We start from the raw sequence: 20,464 nt of genomic DNA on the forward strand, positions 1-20,464 counted from the left end.
GGGAAAATGTAGAAGCCCGCAGTGGGGTCCGATGGGCTAGGGTGTTTTTTACTTTCTAGTGACTATACCGTGGCTAAGTACTTTTATAATTCACCAGTGTCTGAGATGAGAAACTCAAGTACTCCCAACGTTCCTTGTAATAATGTCTGTTATAAAGGGTCGACGGGCAAGTAGGTGGACACTGAAATGGTGGACACATGCAAAAGGTCGACATGAGTTTTTTTTTTTTTTAAATCTTTTTGTGTCAGTTTGTAGATTTCAGCACATGGACCCCAAATTATTCTACCGCGTCCCCTCGCCATGCTCCGAACCACACTTTACCGTTTCCAGTTGGAGTCCGCGTTGATGATAAAGTATGAATCAAAATAGAGTAAATAAAAACACGTCAACTCGTTCATGTGTCGACACTGTCAATTTTGCCCATGTGTTGTCAACCTGCTGACTCGGACACTGTCGACCTATGGCCCATATATACCGTAGAAATATGGCAGGCTTTAGTTTATGGCAGTTCTGAGCTTTGAGCTCTAAGGGGGGTATTCAATGTTGCCAGGCAGAAATATCGGCCATCAGTATTAGACTTTTTGTTTAAAGTTGAATCTGCAATTTTGAAAATGGCCCCTAGATTGTGGAATCTGCGGCCGTTTTTGACTGCCGGCTATTTTTATCGAAATTGAGCCAACATTGAATAGGCCGAATGTCCATTTGACCTAATCTTGTCGGAAACTGACGATATTTCCGCCTGGGTGAAATAGATCACCCGGCATTGAATACCCCCCTAAGCATTTGAAATGTCTTTAAAATGCAGATAGAACTTTTATAGGTAATAATACAGACAGTGTGGAATCTGAGACGGGTAATCTGTGTATTTTGTATTTAATTGAATGTATCTAATCCAGTGTATAAACAAAAATGTAATACACTGGAGGCCTGTTGCAAAGTTTGGATGTACTCTTCTTTGCGCAGCGTATCGTGTGTAGAGCGTTTGGTGAAGCTCAGGACCCAAGTGCATAGATGGTTGATATAGACTCGCACACTGCAATAACACCTAAACTGTTGATGGAAGGAGGGTGATTTGGGTTGGAATTGGGGTGTTTATGCCTAGGAAGAGTTTGAGGATGAAACTGCAGCTTTTTGATTGGACAGAAGCATCAATGTACCGGTGTTCTGCACCAAATGTTGGCTGATGGCTAGTGGCAGACTAAGCATGCAGATAGGGTCTGAATGCGGCGCAAAGAGTGTTCTTTGTAGGAGCCTTTATGGACACCTTTAACTATGCATTAGCTGAGGGTATTTATGGTGCATGATTTTTATTGAGATAAACTTTGGTTTTCCTTCCTTTAGGATACGTATTCGTATGTCAGGTCTACGGCTCCTGCTGTGGCCTATGACAGCAAGCAGTACTACCAGCAGCCCACTGCAACCGCCGCAGCTGTAGCAGCTGCTGCTCAGCCGCAGCCATCTGTGGCGGAATCCTACTACCAGACAGGTAGGTTGTGTTATTATCTTTTCTGCAAAATAGCATTGCAAATGTTACTTTAGATGATACATTACATGCCTTTAGCACACTGGCGTCTATATAAATGCACTTTCCGCAAAGCTTACCCTTAAGCCACCCAGAATGCACGTTTGGCCGTATTCAATTGTCCCATCGCTCCCGATCTCCCATCTAAAATGACGAGAGCTTGTTGGTAGATCTGCAATTGATGATATCTTACACTCTACATCTGGTTTAGCCAACGCGTAGCTGCTTATCCCGACCAAACAAATGGGCACAACGGGGAAAGAATCACCCAAACAGGTGATTCTTTGCAGATTTCAACTTGCCACCCCAAGGGGTTACGAGCTGAATTTGCTAGCACCGGCATCTTGACGCGCTCGAATGGAGCAACATTTGAATAGCTCTTTTGGGCTCCCTCCTGTGGCTTCTGGCAAAAACAGCTTTGAATACGGCCCATTATGTAGGCAGTGGCCCAATAGATTACTAAGGCCTGATTTCAGTCTGTATCCGGCCTCATTACAACATAACTGTAACGTATGCTTATTACATTAGTGTGTCTGTACTGTATAACTGTATATGTATTGCTTTAGATTTTTGTACTGTATATGCATTGCCTTAGAGAATCCGTACAGTATTTATTGCATTAGTGTATGGCTAAAGTTTATGTATTGCTTTAATGCACCTTTATGGTATAATTATCACTTGAATAATATGCCTAATATTATTTATGCCTTTAGTGTACAATACAGTAAATGTCTTATCTTGGTCTGCCAGTACAGTGTATATTTGTGTTTAATGTACCAATACAGTATGCATTGTTTTAGTAGAGCAGTAAGAGGCATATGCTTACAGTACAGTATATTTAATGAGTGGCTATGGTCGTTACTTGTCGGCTAGTAATCACTGCTATAGCTAAATAGCTTATGAAGTTATTTTTCTCTGCATGGCTGAAAAGTGATTTAAAGGATTTCTATGATTTGATTAGTACCAGCGGCGGCTCCAGAGGAGGAACTGTAGCACAGTCCACAATTTAAAGAGCCACACCCACTGCCAATGAGTCCAGGCCGGTAGTGCTTGGGGTGGCAGTTGGTGCGGCTGCTCTAAGAATAACAGACTTACCTACAGCTCCACAGCTGGTGCTGCCCCTGGTGTGTACTGTATGTATTATACAAAGCTAGATAGCAAATACTATAGAAATGTACTAATTTGGTAAAGTATTTTAAAAAATTACCCAAACTGCAACTAAACCACATTATTTTATGCAACACATCTCTTTTTCCTCCCGTTGTACCAGCTCCTTTCGCATTGTCTTTTCCAGTTGCCCCCAAGGCTGGCTACAGCCAGGGTGCTGCTCAATACACTCAGGCGCAACAGACTCGACAAGTGACTGCAATCAAACCGGCTAACCCTAGTCCTGCTACGACTACCTTCTCGATATACCCAGTGTCCTCCACTGTGCAGCCTGTTGCTGCTGCCGCCACTGTGGTGCCCTCATACACACAGAGCGCCACCTACAGCACAACTGCTGTTACTTACTCTGGTAATCTCTTCTACATTTTCCATTTAATATCGGGCATACAGCTATAAGCAGTTCTTTATGGAGTGGGGTAGTTATTGATGTTGGGTTGTTAAGCCTTTGAGACTTGGGGGGGGGGGGGGGGGGATTCAATGTGTGGCAGTATTGCATGTTAACAGGTTTACCCTGTTCTAATTCAATACATTAGTCCAGTGGTTCCCAAACTGTGTGCCGTGGCACCCTGGGGTGCCTTGGGGGACTTGCAGGGGTGCCCTGGGTTGGTGGTTCAGGACCAATTCAAGTTTTTTATGTCCATTATAATAGTCAAATTATGGACAAATGTGCCGCAAAAACATTTCTGATGCTTTGGGGTGCCGTGATTCAAAAACTTTGGGAACCCCTGCATTAGTCAATATTTTGGGAGGGAGGGTAAGATTTCTATGATTTACTACTTCAGCGTGGTTAGGCCTCATATCCACTTGTGTTAATCACACAAATTTTGATAGAATTAATCATGTAAATGAGTAGAAAATTGGGAACCAATTGTTTTTACTGCTTTTACTCCCCAAACCAACTCTCACCGTTACAATTAAACACCGCACTTGTATCCTAGTATCTGTTCACGGGTACTCGCGCTTGCTACTGGGTCCCAATGAGCTCAAAACACTAGTAATAAATGTGCCAAATAAGTTTACATTTGTTTGGGTTTTTTGTCTGTTTTTAAAACATACCTGTGGCTTTGTTGCTTCTAGAATTTTCTACATTTATTTTCAATAACTGAATATTGGTTAGCAATTACCTTATTTGGTGGCTGTCAACATGAGGGAAAGTTGGGTGTCTTTTCTCTCATATTTTTTTTTTTAAATCTGTTTGCTACATCTAAGGAACCTGACAGCCAGTATGAATAAAATTGATTCCCAGCAAGTAACCTTAATTGCATAATTCAGGGATTTTTAAAACCGGTCCTCGATATCTGCCAACAGTTCATGTTTTCCAGACGACCTGTGGATCTGTAGAATGTGTCAGTTAGGAATGCATTCACTGCATGTTTGAAAAGGTGACAGTTCGCAATGATTGCACCTGTGCACCAGCTAGGTGGTCTGCAAAGTGAGATCTGTTGGTAGATCTCCAAGACCGATTTGGCCACCCCCTGGTAACATTTATGTCAACGGATCATACTGGCTTCAGGCTTTTTAGGTCTTTTTTCCAAGCTCCTAAATTTTATATTCTTTTATCTTGAATCTAAAATTTTACACAATTTTTTTTTTTTTTTTTCCCCAGGTGCGGCTTACTCAGGTTACGAAGCAGCAGTGTATTCCGCCGCCTCGTCTTATTACCAACAGCAGCAGCAACAACAAAAACAGGCGGCAGCTGCTGCTGCGGCTGCCGCCACCGCAGCCTGGACCGGGACCAACTTTACCAAAAAGCCTCCATTTCAAAATAAGCAACTAAAGCCTAAACAGCCTCCCAAACCACCTCAGATCCATTACTGTGATGTCTGCAAGATTAGCTGTGCTGGTCCGCAGGTAACTTGCATATCTACTTCTGACTGGCAGCCATAGCGGAAAGAAATGAACACCTTTTTGTAGAGCTTTGTTTATCTTCTCACGGTGGACCTATGTGTCATCACCTGCTCGGATGCATCAGCATTTTGTGTACTGTTGTAAGCTGTACAGTTAGTCAGCCTAGAAATGTATGGCTTGGATCCATACGTCATACATATCGATCTGTCCTAGTAAGATGAGTTTAAATTGCTTTACTTATTTGCAAACTAGATCACTAGCTCTGCATCCAGTTGCAGGAGCCAGGGGAACACGTTTGCTATATGAATTGGTGTGGAAACTGGAAGCTGTAGATTCTTATTTCTACGGCTGCCTTCTTTCCACATGACAGTATATAACGAGCTTGTCGTCATGGCTGATCGCGCGTCTCGCTGCCCGAGACTTCAGTGTATTTGGTCTTGTTACAACTGTGGCTCTTTTGGGAACCATGTTTTTCACTTCGGACTCTGTTTCCCCAACAGACCTACAAGGAGCATTTAGAAGGGCAAAAGCATAAGAAAAAAGAAGCGGCCTTAAAAGCCTCTCAAAACACCAGCGGCAGCAGCAGCACGGCTATCCGCGGGACCCAGAACCAGCTCCGCTGCGAGCTCTGCGACGTCTCCTGCACAGGGGCAGATGCCTATGCCGCCCACATCAGAGGCGCTAAACACCAGAAGGTATGTTCACCTCTAAATGGAACACCTCTGAGTTTGGAGTGAAACCCATTTTAATTCTCTGTTCTTAAGTTGCACAAATGTAAAAAACTAAATTTGTTCAAATAGCTCTAAACTGCCGTGACCCCCCCCCAGTGTAGTTCCATAACAGCTGAAGGGACATGAGTTTAACACCACTGCTCTAGTGGCTGCCGGCGGCGATAACCTTTGAATATGATGAATGTGTTTTCTTTATCTGGCCTCCCAGAGAGTATCTGCTGCCAGAGACAAAGCACTCACTGTGGAGGGACCGTTGACAGGGACAGGTGTGGTATAACACACTGACAGTCGGGATTCCGACAGTCATTAGCCCGATGTCGCAATCCCGACCGCCGGGACTCAGAAAGGGGGCTGAGCGCAACGAAACCCCTTGCGTGCACAGTGGCTCACTACACACTCCACCTATTCTATACTCCCTCTATCGTGGACCCCCACGAGGGAGAATAGCCGCTGCCCGCCTGGGTTTTAGCAGTCGGGATTTCGACGACCGTGTCAGCACCCGTTTGGACTCCCTGTATATGTAATAGGCTGTCACTAATGTGTTAAAGAATGGGCATACTTTAGTATGTAAGATATTTTTTTTTTCTTTTAAGCCAGGAAGTTTTTTTCTGCTTTCCTAAATAAATTTTACTTTTTTGGGTTGGGGGAGAGAGAAAAAAAAGAATCCTAATCCTCGGTTTTCTCCTTTCGACAGGTTGTGAAGCTGCACACCAAGCTTGGAAAACCCATTCCGTCAACAGAACCAAATGTTGTGAACCAGTCTGTCACTTCTGCAGCTGCCTCCAAAGCAGCTGCCTCCTCAAACAGCACATCCAGCACTAACGGGGGCTCCGTCACCACGCCGGCTTCAAAGCTGCTGACATCCAGCTCCTCCCCCGGCGCTGCGAGCGCGAGCAAAATGTCCAGCATCTCCTCCAACAGCATCGTCAAGAAAATCACCACGCCAAAAATAACCTTTGTAGGCAAGTAGATTTCCCATGGGGTTCTGTCTGCCTGTGTGCACCATGCAAAAAGAAAAACACCCACGGAACCTTATAGCTCAGGACAAATTTCTTTAAAATCTAGGAACCAGGATGAAAGTGTAGGAGTCAGACAAACTAACGAGAGGGGCAATGCGTGCCAAAAATCCCCACATGCGCGCGAATGGATGTTTAGCATAAACGTCCATTCGCAGCTTGCATGCAGGGTGGAAATAATTAGATGGTCACTGACCATTGAATGATTTCTACAACGCTCGCAGATATGAGACCCGGATCTACGAGCGCCCTGTGCAGGAAGCAGGTGGGCAGCTGACTTCCTGGAGGGGGTATAGTAACAGGAGTCCTGGGAGAACCTGACTGAACCACACAGAGAGCAGGGCCACTCTCACAGTGGCAGCGGAGAGCAGGCAGGAGGGCAGCATCTGTCTTAATGTGCAACAGCCAGCCCCTGGCAGCCTTGATCAGCTGCTGTCACTGGGTGCTGACCAGCCAGCAGTCCGTGCCCCATAGTAGACCATGCAGGGTACAGGAGGACGCAGTCTCTGGGGTAGGAACTGGAGAGTGGGCGGTGGCAGGCGCCAGCACCCCTGGCTGGGAACTGCAGACAGGAGGAGTCAGCAAAGGCTGAGGATCCGGGTGCTGGTATCCTGGCGTGCAGCCGCAGGGATCCCTGCGGCTGGTATCGATTGCTAAGACCTCAAATGCGGCAGGAGCTCAGTGCATGCTGATTAGGCCACACCCCCGCCGGGTCGAGTTTTGTAATGGCCACGGCGGAACTGCTCTCATACAGCTGGGGTGAGTTGTGTCCAGCGCTCTGCCTGGCTGTTACCATAAGCCATGACCAGATTCTGCTTGCTCCCCCCAAAAATCTGGTCGTCAGGAAACAGAATCTGGTCGCCATGGCGGCTTGGCCCCAAGGTTTGTCGAGCCCTGTTATAACTGTTGAAAAGAATCACTGAGGTTAACTGACAGTGAAATGAGCTCTATTTAATTTCGGCATCCGGAATTCACCCTTCCCTATTAAAAGTCTCACTTTATCTGGTTAAGACAACTTTCGTTAAAATCTTGCTCATACTGTAGGTGAAACATTTACTCTAGAAATGGTTCTTTAATATTTGCACTTTATGCAGGTAGGATCTGCAAAACAACCAGCAGGGACACGAATCGGATCCAAAACATGCCCAATTTATATACAATCGGTGGAAATTGTATCGAAATTGGGAGAATTGAGGCCAAATCATTCTGGTGTGTACCCAGCATGATATAATAGTAGTAGAACGTTTATTTATAAGGCGCCGCAAAGTGTCCGCAGCGCCATACATAGCAAACAAAAAACAAATGACAAGGTAACGTACAGGGTGTGTTGAAAAATACAGTATAAATAGGGGTATAGCTGGTACAAATAAAATCGGCATCAGTTCAGAAGTAGGTGTCAAAATTGTCGAGGAGACTGAAGATGAAGTAGAGGAAGGGAAGAACAGGACAGGAGGACAGGTGAGGTAAAGAGGTAGGCTGAGTACGTGAGGCAGGAGGACCCTACTCATAAGAGTTAACATACTAAAAATAGGTGGGTGGACGAACGAAAAACAACAGGGTAAGGGGGAACGGAGGCAGGATAGGAGGATCAAAAGAGGTTAGGAGGGATAGGCTAGTTGAAAAAAGTGGGTTTTGAGGGAGCGCTTGAAGGAGGTAAGGGAATCAGAAAGCCTGATGGGTGGCGGGAGGTTGTTCCAGTGCAGGGGGGCAGCGCGAGAGAAGTCTTGGACACGGGAGTGGGAGGAGGTGATTAGGTGAGAGGTCAGTCTGTGGTCAGTGATGGAGCGAAGAGGATGGGAGGGAGTGTGGATAGAGATCAGTGAAGAGATAGACAGAGGGGGGAGGCGGAGGTAGAGCGGCGGGAGAGGAAGATGAGCCTAGCAGCAGCGTTAAGAATGGTTTGGAGAGGTGAGAGGTAGCCCAGAAAGAAGGATGTTGCAGTAGTCAAGGCGGGAGATGACAAGAGAGTGAATATAGCTTGAGTGATATAATCAAGGGAATCTCACACACTTTATGCCCCTGGGGGTGCACTTCCCCGAAACCTCAGGATCTATGAGAAATAGACATGCGATTGTGCCCATTTCGTCCGATTCCTTGACTGGACATCCACGCTGGTCAAAGCCCGGCTTAAAGTCCTGGGATTTTTGACCCGTGTTCACCCATTCACGCGAAAAATGACCTGTGTTGACCCAGCAAATTACTTGGGCCAAAACTTTAAAAAGGGGGTGTTCGTTGCACTCTAGGTGTCTGTATCCTTTGGCTTTGACGTTTTCTGCAAACCAGATCACTAGCTCTGCATGATGTTGTGGCAGCAAGGGGAACACGTTTGCTAAATAAAAATCTGCAGAAGGAATATTTTTGCCTTAAAGAGTTGTCTTTCGGGGCTGTTATTCCTTCTCCAACAGTTTTTGTGATCTTGCAGAACAACAATCCGCACACATAATGTATCACACTGTAACTGCTGCAATGTATTTCTTCTATGCTTAGGTGGAAATAAATTACAGTCCACTGGGCTCAAGCCTGAAGACAGCAAAATGAGTGACAGCATTAAGGTCACTTCCAGCGCTAGTTCACATTCGGAAGACTCAAAGATGGATCCTATGTCCGAGGCCGTGCAGGCCCTTAGCGCCCTGCACAGTGATGTCCAACCGGTGGGGCACGATTATGTTGAAGAGGTACGTTTTGTAGCCCCCTTTCTTGTACACTGAGGGTTCTGGAGCGATATCTCCACCGTTCCATTTTCTTAAAGCGGAAAGTAAAATGCTGTCCCGTGAAATGTAAATTTCTTGGATTTTGGAGCTTTCAAAACACCATATTGCGTTGCTTTTATCCTCCCAGGCTTCCTACCCACGTAGTGTATGGCAGCTGGGGCTGCGTATCCCACTCTGAAATCTGTTTCCAATGATGACACGTCAGTGCCATCTGAGAAGGCAGAACCTTAATGTTCCTTCTCATTTTCACACTACTCCTATTGATTTGAAGTCTTTCTTGTGATCCGTATATAAAAGCAGTCAGTCTGTGCAGGCGTCAGCATGCCAAGCATGTGCCCGACGTCAAGGAGAGGGTGTCTGTTATGGAGCTCCATGAGCTTGTATGTAGGTAGCAGAGACGTTCAGTTTTACTCGGATTCACTCTGTTCTCAAATCATCATTGTATTGACTATTCAAAATATGTAACAGCCGATACGATCCTAATTTGAGAACCCACTAAAACCGAATCCACCCATCTCTAGTGGGTAGTAGACGAAGGAGGCTGCTGGCACATGTTCTTGGTGCTTTGGTGAAGCGTAAAGCCTTGCAACTGTTACCCTCTGTTCTGGGGGGGGGAGCTGAGTAACCAGGAGAGAATAATAGGGAGAATTTAGGAGAGAGTAATATGTAAACTGATTGACAAACGGGGCGGTGCATTGGTTCAGCACATTTGAGAGAGAGAGGGAGGGACGGGAGGAGAGGGGGTGCTTTGGATAGGGAGAAGGAGAGGAGGCAGTGCATGGGAGAGGGATGGGAGGAAGGGAGGCAGTGCATTAGGGAGGGTAGGGAGGGGTAGGAGGAGAACGGGGGGGAGGAGGCAGTGCATTGGGGAGGGAGGGGGACGGGAATAGGGGCAGCACATTTAAGAGTGATGGGAGAAAGGGAGGCAATGCATTGGAGAGGGACGGGAATAGGGGCAGAGCATTGGAGAGGGACGGGAATAGGGGCAGAGCATTGGAGAGGGACGGGAATAGGGGCAGAGCATTGGAGAGGGACGGGAATAGGGGCAGAGCGTTGAAGAGGGACGGGAATAGGGGCAGAGCGTTGAAGAGGGACGGGAATAGGGGCAGAGCGTTGGAGAGGGACGGGAATAGGGGCAGAGCGTTGGAGAGGGACGGGAATAGGGGCAGAGCGTTGGAGAGGGACGGGAATAGGGGCAGAGCGTTGGAGAGGGACGGGAATAGGGGCAGAGCGTTGGAGAGGGACGGGAATAGGGGCAGAGCGTTGGAGAGGGACGGGAATAGGGGCAGAGCGTTGGAGAGGGACGGGAATAGGGGCAGAGCGTTGGCGAGGGACGGGAATAGGGGCAGCGCATTGGAGAAATCCCACTGTTTAAAATCCCATGTTATTGGCTATTGCAGGAACTCTGTTTTACACACTTAAAATTTGTTAAAAAAAATTTTTAGGTTCGAAATGATGAAGGCAAAGTGATCCGATTCCACTGCAAGCTGTGCGAGTGCAGTTTTAATGATCCAAATGCAAAGGAAATGCATCTAAAAGGAAGGAGACATCGGCTGCAGTACAAGGTTCGTTCCGATTATGTTTTTTCCAGTCAATGCTCTAAGTGAATTTAAATGATGAAGCAAAGCCTTTTACAAAGGGACGTATCCATACAGGCAGAACAAATCCATAACTTCTGTGTTTTTAAACAGAAAAAAGTAAATCCAGATTTACAAGTGGAAGTGAAGCCCAGCATTCGAGCCAGGAAGATTCAGGAGGAGAAGATGCGTAAGCAGATGCAGAAAGAGGAGTACTGGCGAAGGCGGGAGGAAGAGGAGCGGTGGAGGATGGAAATGAGGTGAGACCAGAAGCGCATAGGATATTTGCGCCAAATTTGCTCGTGACCACTGCTATAGATGTGTGAAACCCATCCGTCAACTGCTAAATATTCCGGTAGTCATTGCAGCTGTCAATTAACAATACAGCTACTTAAGTGAAGTGACGAGCCATTGTGTAGGAGAATCTGGTATAAAAGAGTGTAAATGCACCAATTACATATGCTAAGTATACAGTTGAAAATAAATGTATATGATCAACTTTGAGTTTTACATCTTGTATCTCCATACAAGACTTGGGGAGGGACTCCTTTCAGTGCGGCTTGATGCCCAAGGTTGATTTGTGGGTCTGTTCTTCACCCGCGTTCCAGTTGAAGCCGCAGAACAAATGCTCCACAGTTCCATTCTTTAGCCAAATCCTCACACAAGCGATACTGCACGCCTCCCTACTGCTAGCTAATCCTGCATGTTTCCGTTTGCCCGGTTAATAATCTGCTAGTCTGTCTCAACACTCTGTGATCATTTTGCTAAACATTCAAGGTCCGTGTAGCAACATCCTTTGTTCTAGTTTACTTTCAACAAAGCGACTACGATGAATTCTAGCAACTGCAATGAGCACCATCCCGTACTACTCATAGCCTCTCGCCATAAGGGTTTTCTGACTGTTGCATCCATTCTCTTGTCCCCATGGTAACACAGCTCTATCATGTAGCTGCAAAGAAATGTACATTGTTCCAGAAACACATGTAACAAAGCTTATGATTTTCGTGACTGCAACCATTTAAAACGAAGTAGACTTTTGCACTGATACTTTTTAAATAGGGTTTTCCCTCTAACTGAATATTCTTTTGAAGGCGCTATGAAGAAGACATGTACTGGAGGAGGATGGAGGAAGAGAATCATCATTGGGATGACAGGCGTAGAGGCCCGGATGGAGGCTACCATCACGGCCCCCCTGGACCTCCTGGCTTGTTGGGAGTTAGACCGGGGATGCCACCACAACCCCAAGGGCCTGCGGTGAGTTCAGTAACGGTGGCGTCTGTGATGCAGGGGGGGAGAGCGATTGTTTAGCTGCGCTTTATATTGCTGGGGTTTGTGGTTCATCGATGTACAAGATTATATACGGACTATTCCACTGCAAACTAGATCACTGGCTCTGCATGGTGTTGTAGAAGCAAGGGGAACACGTTTGCTAAATAATAGTATGCAGAAGGAATTCACTGGCTTAAAGACTTATTTTTCTTAAGGCCTGTAACTCCTCCTCCAACAGGTTTGGTTTCCTGTGGGATCCATTACTGAGATCCTATTCTCTACTGCAGGGAAACGGCTTTGAGCGTTCATAAGATTGTGTAAATGTGGACGCCGGAGCTGCGTTACCCTCTGAGGAATAAGTAGGCGTCTAGTTTTAATTCGTTGCGCTCTGAAATGAAAAGTAAACTTCTCCGGTGTTTGTTTGCAGCCCTTACGCAGACCAGACTCTTCCGACGACCGATACGTTATGACCAAACACGCGGCAATATACCCAACAGAGGACGAGCTACAAGCGGTGCAGAAGATAGTGTCCCTCACAGAGCGGGCGCTGAAACTTGTGTCCGACGTCATGGCCGAGCAAGACAAGGACAAGGTGAAGGAGACGGAGGAGAAGAAAGACCCCACCAAGGAGAGGTATTATCCTTTATGCCAAAATATCATCTGTACACAGGGGTTTACCAGGCCCGAGTCTTACAATGATAACACGATGGTATGTTTTCAGATGCTTTCTCAGCCCGAACTCCATTTATGATGTGCACCATATATCGAATTGTTGTGTGAGAACACAACGTACAGATGGAGCGCCTCTGATCCTTGGCCGGGGATCGCCAGCATGCCTGTGCTGGCGATCGCCGGCGCATAGGCGCACCATCTGACTGGGACGTGTCCCAGCTTCAGGACGTCGCCGCGGTGGCGTCCTGCCCGTCTCCTCTTCAGGGAGACTGGCAGGGATAGGGGGGGCGGTGGCAAAGGGGCAGGCGGCGGAGCCAGCTCCATAGCCACGGGAAGGATGGAGCCTGCTCCATCTGCACTTTCTGGTGGGCTAATAGGCAACTACCTTTTTTCCCAGTGGTTACCTACTCTTAGCTTAGAAAAACAAGACCCTTCTCTCTCATGTCCTCATTACCTGCTACACAATATATACATCATCATTTGGGCTCTCTGCCTCTCTCCTGATGACCTAGGCCTCACATGGCCAAACTATGACCCTCCAGCTGTTGTGAAACTACATGTCCTATCATGCCTTGCAACAGTTTTGCTGTTAGGGAATGCTACAAGCTATGACCAGGCATGCTGGGATGTGTAGTTTCACAACAGCTGGAGGGCCACAGTTTGGCCATGCCTGACCCAGACCAATTATCAGGTACAGATTTCGGCTTAGGGGAGGTTTTTGTTTTTTCCATTGCACCCCTTGCATCAGGGGCTGTGATGAGAGCTATACTGCAATTTGTTACTTTGTCTACTGTATTATACTGAGGGTTTTTTTTTTCAACCTTATTGTGCATTGGTAATAATATTCATGAGAACGTAGCCAATCCACTAATTCTTGCCCCGAATTGATTTGCATACGGCATTTTACTTTCTGCGGACCTACACACTGGGATGCACTGCAGAACTAATGGAGCCCACACACGCACCGTTGACGGCGGTGCGATGCTGTACGATGGGGTGCGTGCTCCCGCGGCACCTCATCATACAGTACAAAAAGTATGTGCTGCACATACTTTTTGTACTAGCCTTTTCTAGCATAGCATCGCATGCACAAGGCATACGATGCGATGCTATGTGTGCTAGTTAAGCCCACAACGCACGCTGGGATCGGTGCGTGTGTGGGCTCCTTTACTTGCCCTAATTGCAGGGTTTGGCTAAATTCAAGTGATCTAAATGACCTATGACATCACCACCATGTGACCTTCAATGCCAGGGGGCAGAGCAAGTTCTGACCAAATTGTACCCCTGCAGGTTGTTTGCTCGACATGTTTTGAGCATGGTGGCTTGCTCTGTTCACCATGTCTAATGCTAGTCCACTGATCTCGGCCCTCCCCCTGCCTTTGCGGGTCACATGGTAATGTTGAATATCCTTTAGCCCACTTGGATCCGGCATCTAACCTAATTGCAGCGCTATGGTAGTGTAGTTCCACAGCAGCTAGAGGGCCGCATGTTGAATACCCCTCATGTTGGCACTACATGCGAATGACTTTTGCACCAGAGGCCATGCTGTATGTTTTGGTTTTAGTAAGATCTGAGTTCCCATTGACTTTATCCTTATTCTGCTGCATTGCTGTGACCGTACATGATTACATCTCCTCCGCAGGGCACTGAAGGGAGTGTTACGCGTGGGTGTACTGGCTAAAGGATTGCTGTTACGTGGAGATAGAAATGTCAGCCTGGTACTGCTCTGCTCCGAGAAGCCAACCAAGACGCTGCTGACCCGTATAGCCGAAAACCTTCCTAAGCAACTTGCTGTAAGTGATGCGCTGCCACCTCTGTAGCAAAGGAAAACACTTGGGGATCCATTGTGTTTATTCGATCTAAGTAGCTTCTTGTCTGGATTCATATATTTTAGCTGGGCATACACTATACAATTATCTGGCAGTTCTGCCAATTTCTCTAAACTATTTTTTTCTAATATTCCAATGTTTCAGTGCAAATCAAATTTTTATTTGTCACATACAAAAATCATACATAGCACAATATGTAGCGAAATGCTTATGAAACCACTGTCCTACATTACGATAAGTAGATCAACTGAGGAAGAGCGCAGAGAGAATACATTACCAGATTTTCATTCCAACCAGCCACATCCGGCAAATCTGCCAGATGATTGTATAATGTATCCCAAGCGTAACACTTGGATGATCATGGCAGAACTGGACCACCGTAGACAGCCACACGTATCGATGTTCCCAGGGAATTTGCCCTTTTAGCACAGAGCCTGTTGCGTTAATGTTAAGCGCCTGTAAATGCAGCAGAGGGCGTGGCCATAGGAGGACCAATCACAAGCAGTTTGAAGTTTGGGCTGTAAGATGGACAGTGGGCCAATGAGAGAGGCTGGAGGAGGTTGGGGTGGGGCTGTACAAAGTGGAAGCTATGACCTGTTTTAATATCAATGATGAATTAATTTCAATGCTAGATACGGGATTCCATTTCTAAAGTTATGTACTGGACACATTTACAGCATGAGAAAATGCAAGACAGTTATTGTTGCCCATAGCAACCTATCCTATTCTATCCTAGAAAATAATAGAATCTCATTGGTTGCAGCCAACTATCTATAGAGTAGAGAAGTTGCCCATAGCAACCTGTTGAGATGAGAGTGGGGAGATGTACTAAGCCTCTGAGGGAGTTAAAGAACCAGCCAATTGGCTCATAACTGTCATCTTACAAGCTATGGGTTAGATGTATGAAGCAGTGATTAGGGAGAAGTGGCCCATGGCAACCAATCGGCTGCTCTGTATAATTCTATATTATGCAAATTACAGATAATACATCCCTGCTGATTGGTTGCCATGTGCCACTTCTCCTCTGGCTCACTTGTCCTCCCTTATCACTGCTTCATACATCTACTCCTGTGTTTGAAATATAACAGTTAAGTGCTGGTTGGTTTGTTGGCATTTCTCTCTCTCTCCACTTTTTGCCTGTGCTTTGTGAATTGATCTGATACAAGATGTTATCTGGCTTGCTCCCTGTAGGTCATATGCCCCGAGAAGTATGAGGTGTCCTGTTCCATCCCGGAGGCAGCCATTGTTTTGGATTCTTGCGCGGAACCCAAAATGAAGGTCACCATAACGCTGACCTCGCCGGTTATAAGAGAAGAAAACCTGAGGGATGGAGGTTGGAATAAACTTCACAATGTTACGCCAATGGCGACTGTATTTTCTTTGTATTTTTTTTTTTTTTTTTTTTCAAATGACCTAGTAGAAAACATGGTGTCACTTGTGTTCATGTCCGATGCAAATGTCTGAGGTTTCTGTGTAACCAGCAGTGAGATGTGTTTTAGATTTATTTTCTTGCATGATACATTTTTATTTTTGTATGCAAGTAAATATCACTGACCAATATTTTATTTTTCATTATAAAGCCGATTTTTTTTTTTTCTTGACCCGACTTCAACGTTTATACATATAACTTTTTTTTCTTCTACGATCCCATGGCAGCCATCACATTGGGATATCGTCCCATTCCTTGAGTTAGACAGGTTACTTTTTTCCCAGGCTCCTCCCTCTTGGGTATATATCCCTGCTCCTCCCCTCTCCTGGTGTCTTTTTTTCCTGTCTCCTTGTTAGTTAGGGCAGGAAGGTTACTTTTATTTCTGGCTCACCTTTTAGATACAGGGTTCACTCAGGGGGTTGCAGCTTGGGAGCGTGACCCTTATTAGGGTGCCTGTCCATGCCATCAGGAGCACGGTAGCGGGCGTCTGTAGCTCCTCTCTCCTTCATATCACCAGCACCAGCGCTTGCAGCGTGTACACTCTCCGGCAAGGATACTATAAACTCCAGCATGAGGCTGCTAGCGCGGACGACGGGATTGGACTACAGGAGCCAGAATCCCTTGCGTCGCGTCTGCCTGTAGCGTACTTCCGGTTTCGGCAGTACGCGCAGAAACTACAGGACCCAGGATCCTTTGCATGATCGCGCACTTCCGGTACGCCGGCCGGCGTCTGCACGCTTCCAGCGCGCTCTGCTTGAATAAAAAGGCAACATGTCAGTATCTGCTGTGAGGCAAAGCAGCAGCAGTGGAGTTCTGACAAAGCGGCTGTAAGGTAGGACTATGGGTTATTTCTGCTATCAGCATCGGTAAACGCAGCATGTGTATACATACCTTATGGGTTTTTTATGTTGCTGCAGATAGTGGTGTTGTGAGATGGATCTGCCTTCCCCCAGTAGAGGAAACAGTGCCCCTGTGAGGTGAGCCTTATGCGTTTTTGTGATAGGGAGTTTTAGAAATTTTATTTCAGATTAGTAATAGGGGTTTTTTGTTGTTATAGTGTGCCTTCTGAACCTAAGAAGAAAGTGGCTAAGAAGAAGCATACAGAAATACGCTGCATGGCTTGTGATAAAGTGATTGATGCTGCACTTGACAAGACTATATGTGAGAGCTGTGAACCACAGCCGGAAGTCCCTGATAATCAGTCTATAATGCTGGAAAAATTAATGGACTGGATGAAAAAGTCCTTTGTGGCCAAAGAGGAGGAACCCCAGGGGTCTAAGAGAACAAGAGACCAGGCAGAATTGGAGTATGAAGGAAATGATACCTCTGAGGAAGAGGAGGAATTTAAAGATGGTTCTGATGAGCCAGGGGAGATTAAAGAGGATACTAGAGTATTCAATTTTGAGACAGTAGAATATGTGCTGAAACATATTTATAAATCAATGAATTATAAAGAGACTGTCACTCCCATAGAAGGGGCCGATTTATTATTTGAGGACAGATCCAAGAAGGGTCGTTCCTTCCCGGTTCATCGTGTTATGAAGGAGACTATTGTGAAGGAATGGTCAAATTTGGAGAAGAAGCAAGGGAAGTTATTCCGTATTGATAAAATGTATCCTATAAAGGATGAGGAATGTCTTAAATGGTGTGGTATACCCAAGATAGATGCCGCAGTGGCAGAGGTAACTTCACGCACTACATTACCATTGGAAGATGGAGCCTCATTCCGGGATCCAATGGATCGGAGAATGGAAGGTTCATTAAAGAAATTGCACCTTTCTACAGCAGTATCCCTGAAGTCTGGAGTAGCGATGGCCTCAGTCACAAGGGCGGTGAGAATGTGGTGTACTACACTTCATACGGACTTAGAGGAAAAGATCTCTAGACAGTACATTATGAAGAATCTAGAGGTGATTCAAAGGGCTGTTGAATTTCTTTGTGAAATGTCTTTAGATGTGACATCCTTTGCGGCCAGATCTATGGCAGCAGGGGTAGCTGCAAGGAGGGCTCTATGGCTGCGTTCCTGGTCAGCTGATTCTCATTCAAAAAACCGTCTGGTTTCACTACCGTTTGAAGGAGCATTTCTCTTTGGCACCAAGTTAGATGCCCTGATTCACAGGCTCACGGGGGGCAAGTCCCTAAAGCTTCCCCAGGATAAAAGAAATAAGTTCCCGTATCCAAGTACCTACAAGCAAACCTTTAGAGATGCCAAAGCATACAGGCCGGGCAGGCCGTACAGTCAGAGAGGCTCCTTTTCCAGTTCCAGACAGTCCTTTCGGCAGAGTTATAGGGGAGGTGGAAGACAATGACAACCAGCTACTTCCCCCGGTGGGAGCCCGTCTGGCCCAGTTTCCACAGGTATGGGACATTTCAATTCAGGACAGATGGGTACAGAGGATAATTCGAGAGGGTTATTCTTTGGAATTCAACCAGACTCCCACCGCAGATTTCTTCCAGAGGTCAAGACAACCCAGGTCGGCCTTAGAGTCAAGAGAGTTAGAAAAGATTCTAACCAATTTACTGTCCATAGAGGCAGTGGAGACGGTGCCAAAGAACCAGTGGGGGAAAGGGATGTACTCCAATCTGTTCCTCGTGGAGAAGAATACGGGGGGGTTCAGAACTATTATAGATCTGAGAAGACTGAACCGATTCTTAAAAGTGAGGAAGTTTCGGATGGAGACCATGAGAACCATTACGGCAGGAATAAGAAGAGGGGACTTCATGGTGTCCCTGGACCTAAAAGATGCCTACTATCATGTTCCAATACATCAGCTGCATCGGAAGTACCTCAGGTTTTGCATAAAAGGGAAGCATTACCAATTTACGTGTCTGCCCTTCGGCCTTGCGGCCTCTCCGAGGGTCTTCACAAAAGTGTTAGTAACTCTGGGATGGAGAATGAGGGAGTTGCAGTGGGCAATCCTACCGCTTCTAAAGAAAAGGGTCTCCGTAACAAGGAAGATAAATCTGTCTGCAGAAGCAAGAAGGTCTCTACATTGGTGGGCCAAAGAAGCTTTGGAAGACAAGGCGACATCACTACAGTCACCAAGATTCCGGTTAATCACAACCGACGCGAGTCAGCTAGGTTGGGGAGCTCATTGCGAAGGAGAGACAATTCAAGGCACGTGGAAGGCGAAAGAGAGTGCAAACTCGTCAAACTGGCGAGAAGCAGAGGCCGTATGGAGAGCGATGAGAAACTTTTCCCAGACGATCATGGGAACACATTTAAGAATCTTGTCCGACAATACCTCGGTGGTTGCCTACATAAATCACCAGGGGGGAACCAGGAGCAAGTCGCTCATGACAGTACTCTCAAGGATACTATCTTGGGCGGAAAAGAACGTGGAGTCGTTAACAGCCATTCATGTCCCAGGGGAGCAGAACATTCTGGCAGATTTCCTCAGCAGAAACAAGGTGCACCCAGGGGAATGGGAGCTGAACGGAAGAGTCTTCAGAGAAGTGATCAGCCGATTTGGGGTGCCGGAAGTAGATCTAATGGCGACACACTTAAACAAGAAGGTGAACAGATTCTTCTCCAGATACTCTCTTCCCCAGACAGCAGCGATAGATGCTTTCTCCGTCCAGTGGACGTGCAGTTTGGGGTACGTGTTTCCTCCGTTTCCACTAATTCCCAAGGTTCTAAGGAAGATAATGGACGATGGGACAGAGGTGATAGTCATTCTTCCCTTTTGGCCCCGGAGGGCATGGTTTACAACAGTGCTGAGAATGGCAGTTCAAGAACCTTGGACATTGCCGGTGGTCCCAGAACTTCTGATGCAGGGGCAGCTGCTACATCCAGATCCCGCAGGGTTAGCTTTGACGGCGTGGAGATTGAGCGGGGCCATCTGAGGCAGAAGGGTCTTTCGGACCAAGTGATTTCTCTGTTGCTTCAAGCAAGAAAGAAGATTTCGTCTGTGGCTTATTATAGGGTCTGGCGAGCGTTTCTCAACTGGAGAGGGTCAATGGAGGCAATACAAGAAGTTACAACTGCTGATGTCTTACAGTTCCTTTACAAGGGGTTCGCAGATGGTCTGGCTAATTCAACATTGAAGGTTCAGATTTCAGCCTTAAGTGTCTTATTAGAGAGAAGACTGGCGGAGGAACAACTGATTATTAGGTTCAGGAATGCGATCAAGAGGATGAGACCTCCAATTAGATCTCTGGTTGCTTCTTGGGACCTAAATCTAGTATTAAAAGCTCTGATGAATCCACCTTTTGAACCGTTAGCAGAGATCTCATTAAAGCACTTAAATTGGAAAACCGTATTTTTGGTCGCCATCACCTCAGCGAGAAGAGTCAGTGAACTCCAAGCGCTATGGGCAGAAGAGCCATATCTGAAGATTCTTCCTGATAAAATTGTTCTTAGAACCAATCCTCATTTTCTCCCCAAAGTCATTTCTGAATTTCATTTGAACCAAGAAATTTCTCTGCCAACGTTTTATCCAGAACCCAAGAATGAGGAAGAGATGGTCTTGCACAATTTGGATGTAGTAAGGAGTATTACTACTTATCTCAAGAGAACAGAGGAGATCAGGAAGGCAAAGAGTTTATTTATAATCCCTGAGGGGTCAAGGAAGGGATTGACTCCTACGAAGCAAACCATTTCAAGATGGATCAGGGAAGTCATTGTATTCGTGTACAAATTGGAGGGAAGAGAAGTTCCAGCAATTGTCACGGCACACTCCACAAGGGCTAC

The 20,464-nt window shown here is 46.3% G+C and overlaps 1 protein-coding gene and 3 non-coding genes across 9 annotated transcripts in view; all 4 read left to right on the forward strand.

Moving 5' to 3' along the window:
* Positions 1-20,464, forward strand: part of ZFR (zinc finger RNA binding protein) — a 55,120-nt gene that overhangs the window by 16,556 nt on the left and 18,100 nt on the right. For 3 of the 6 annotated variants that reach the window (XM_083155048.1, XM_083155081.1, XM_083155075.1), the window contains exons 5-17: positions 249-353; positions 1,342-1,486; positions 2,793-3,038; positions 4,296-4,540; positions 5,038-5,232; positions 5,963-6,230; positions 8,772-8,959; positions 10,441-10,560; positions 10,687-10,832; positions 11,664-11,826; positions 12,269-12,474; positions 14,156-14,306; positions 15,534-15,675. In XM_083155048.1, the coding sequence (XP_083011174.1) occupies positions 249-353; positions 1,342-1,486; positions 2,793-3,038; positions 4,296-4,540; positions 5,038-5,232; positions 5,963-6,230; positions 8,772-8,959; positions 10,441-10,560; positions 10,687-10,832; positions 11,664-11,826; positions 12,269-12,474; positions 14,156-14,306; positions 15,534-15,675 (2,320 nt within the window). The remainder of the gene's footprint in view (positions 1-248; positions 354-1,341; positions 1,487-2,792; positions 3,039-4,295; positions 4,541-5,037; positions 5,233-5,962; positions 6,231-8,771; positions 8,960-10,440; positions 10,561-10,686; positions 10,833-11,663; positions 11,827-12,268; positions 12,475-14,155; positions 14,307-15,533; positions 15,676-20,464) is intronic. The other 3 variants (XM_083155054.1, XM_083155061.1, XM_083155069.1) reach the window with 3 other exon arrangements.
* On the forward strand, positions 4,779-4,909 carry LOC146045535 (small nucleolar RNA SNORA66). Its single transcript, XR_014465464.1, has one exon. It is a non-coding gene; the product is annotated as a small nucleolar RNA SNORA66 (small nucleolar RNA).
* LOC146045532 (small nucleolar RNA SNORA66) lies at positions 8,557-8,691 on the forward strand. The gene has a single exon (XR_014465463.1). It is a non-coding gene; the product is annotated as a small nucleolar RNA SNORA66 (small nucleolar RNA).
* On the forward strand, positions 11,945-12,081 carry LOC146045546 (small nucleolar RNA SNORA66). Its single transcript, XR_014465468.1, has one exon. It is a non-coding gene; the product is annotated as a small nucleolar RNA SNORA66 (small nucleolar RNA).

This window comes from Crinia signifera, chromosome 1, assembly GCF_055691185.1.
Source record: "Crinia signifera chromosome 1, ASM5569118v1, whole genome shotgun sequence".
NCBI lineage: Eukaryota > Metazoa > Chordata > Amphibia > Anura > Myobatrachidae > Crinia > Crinia signifera.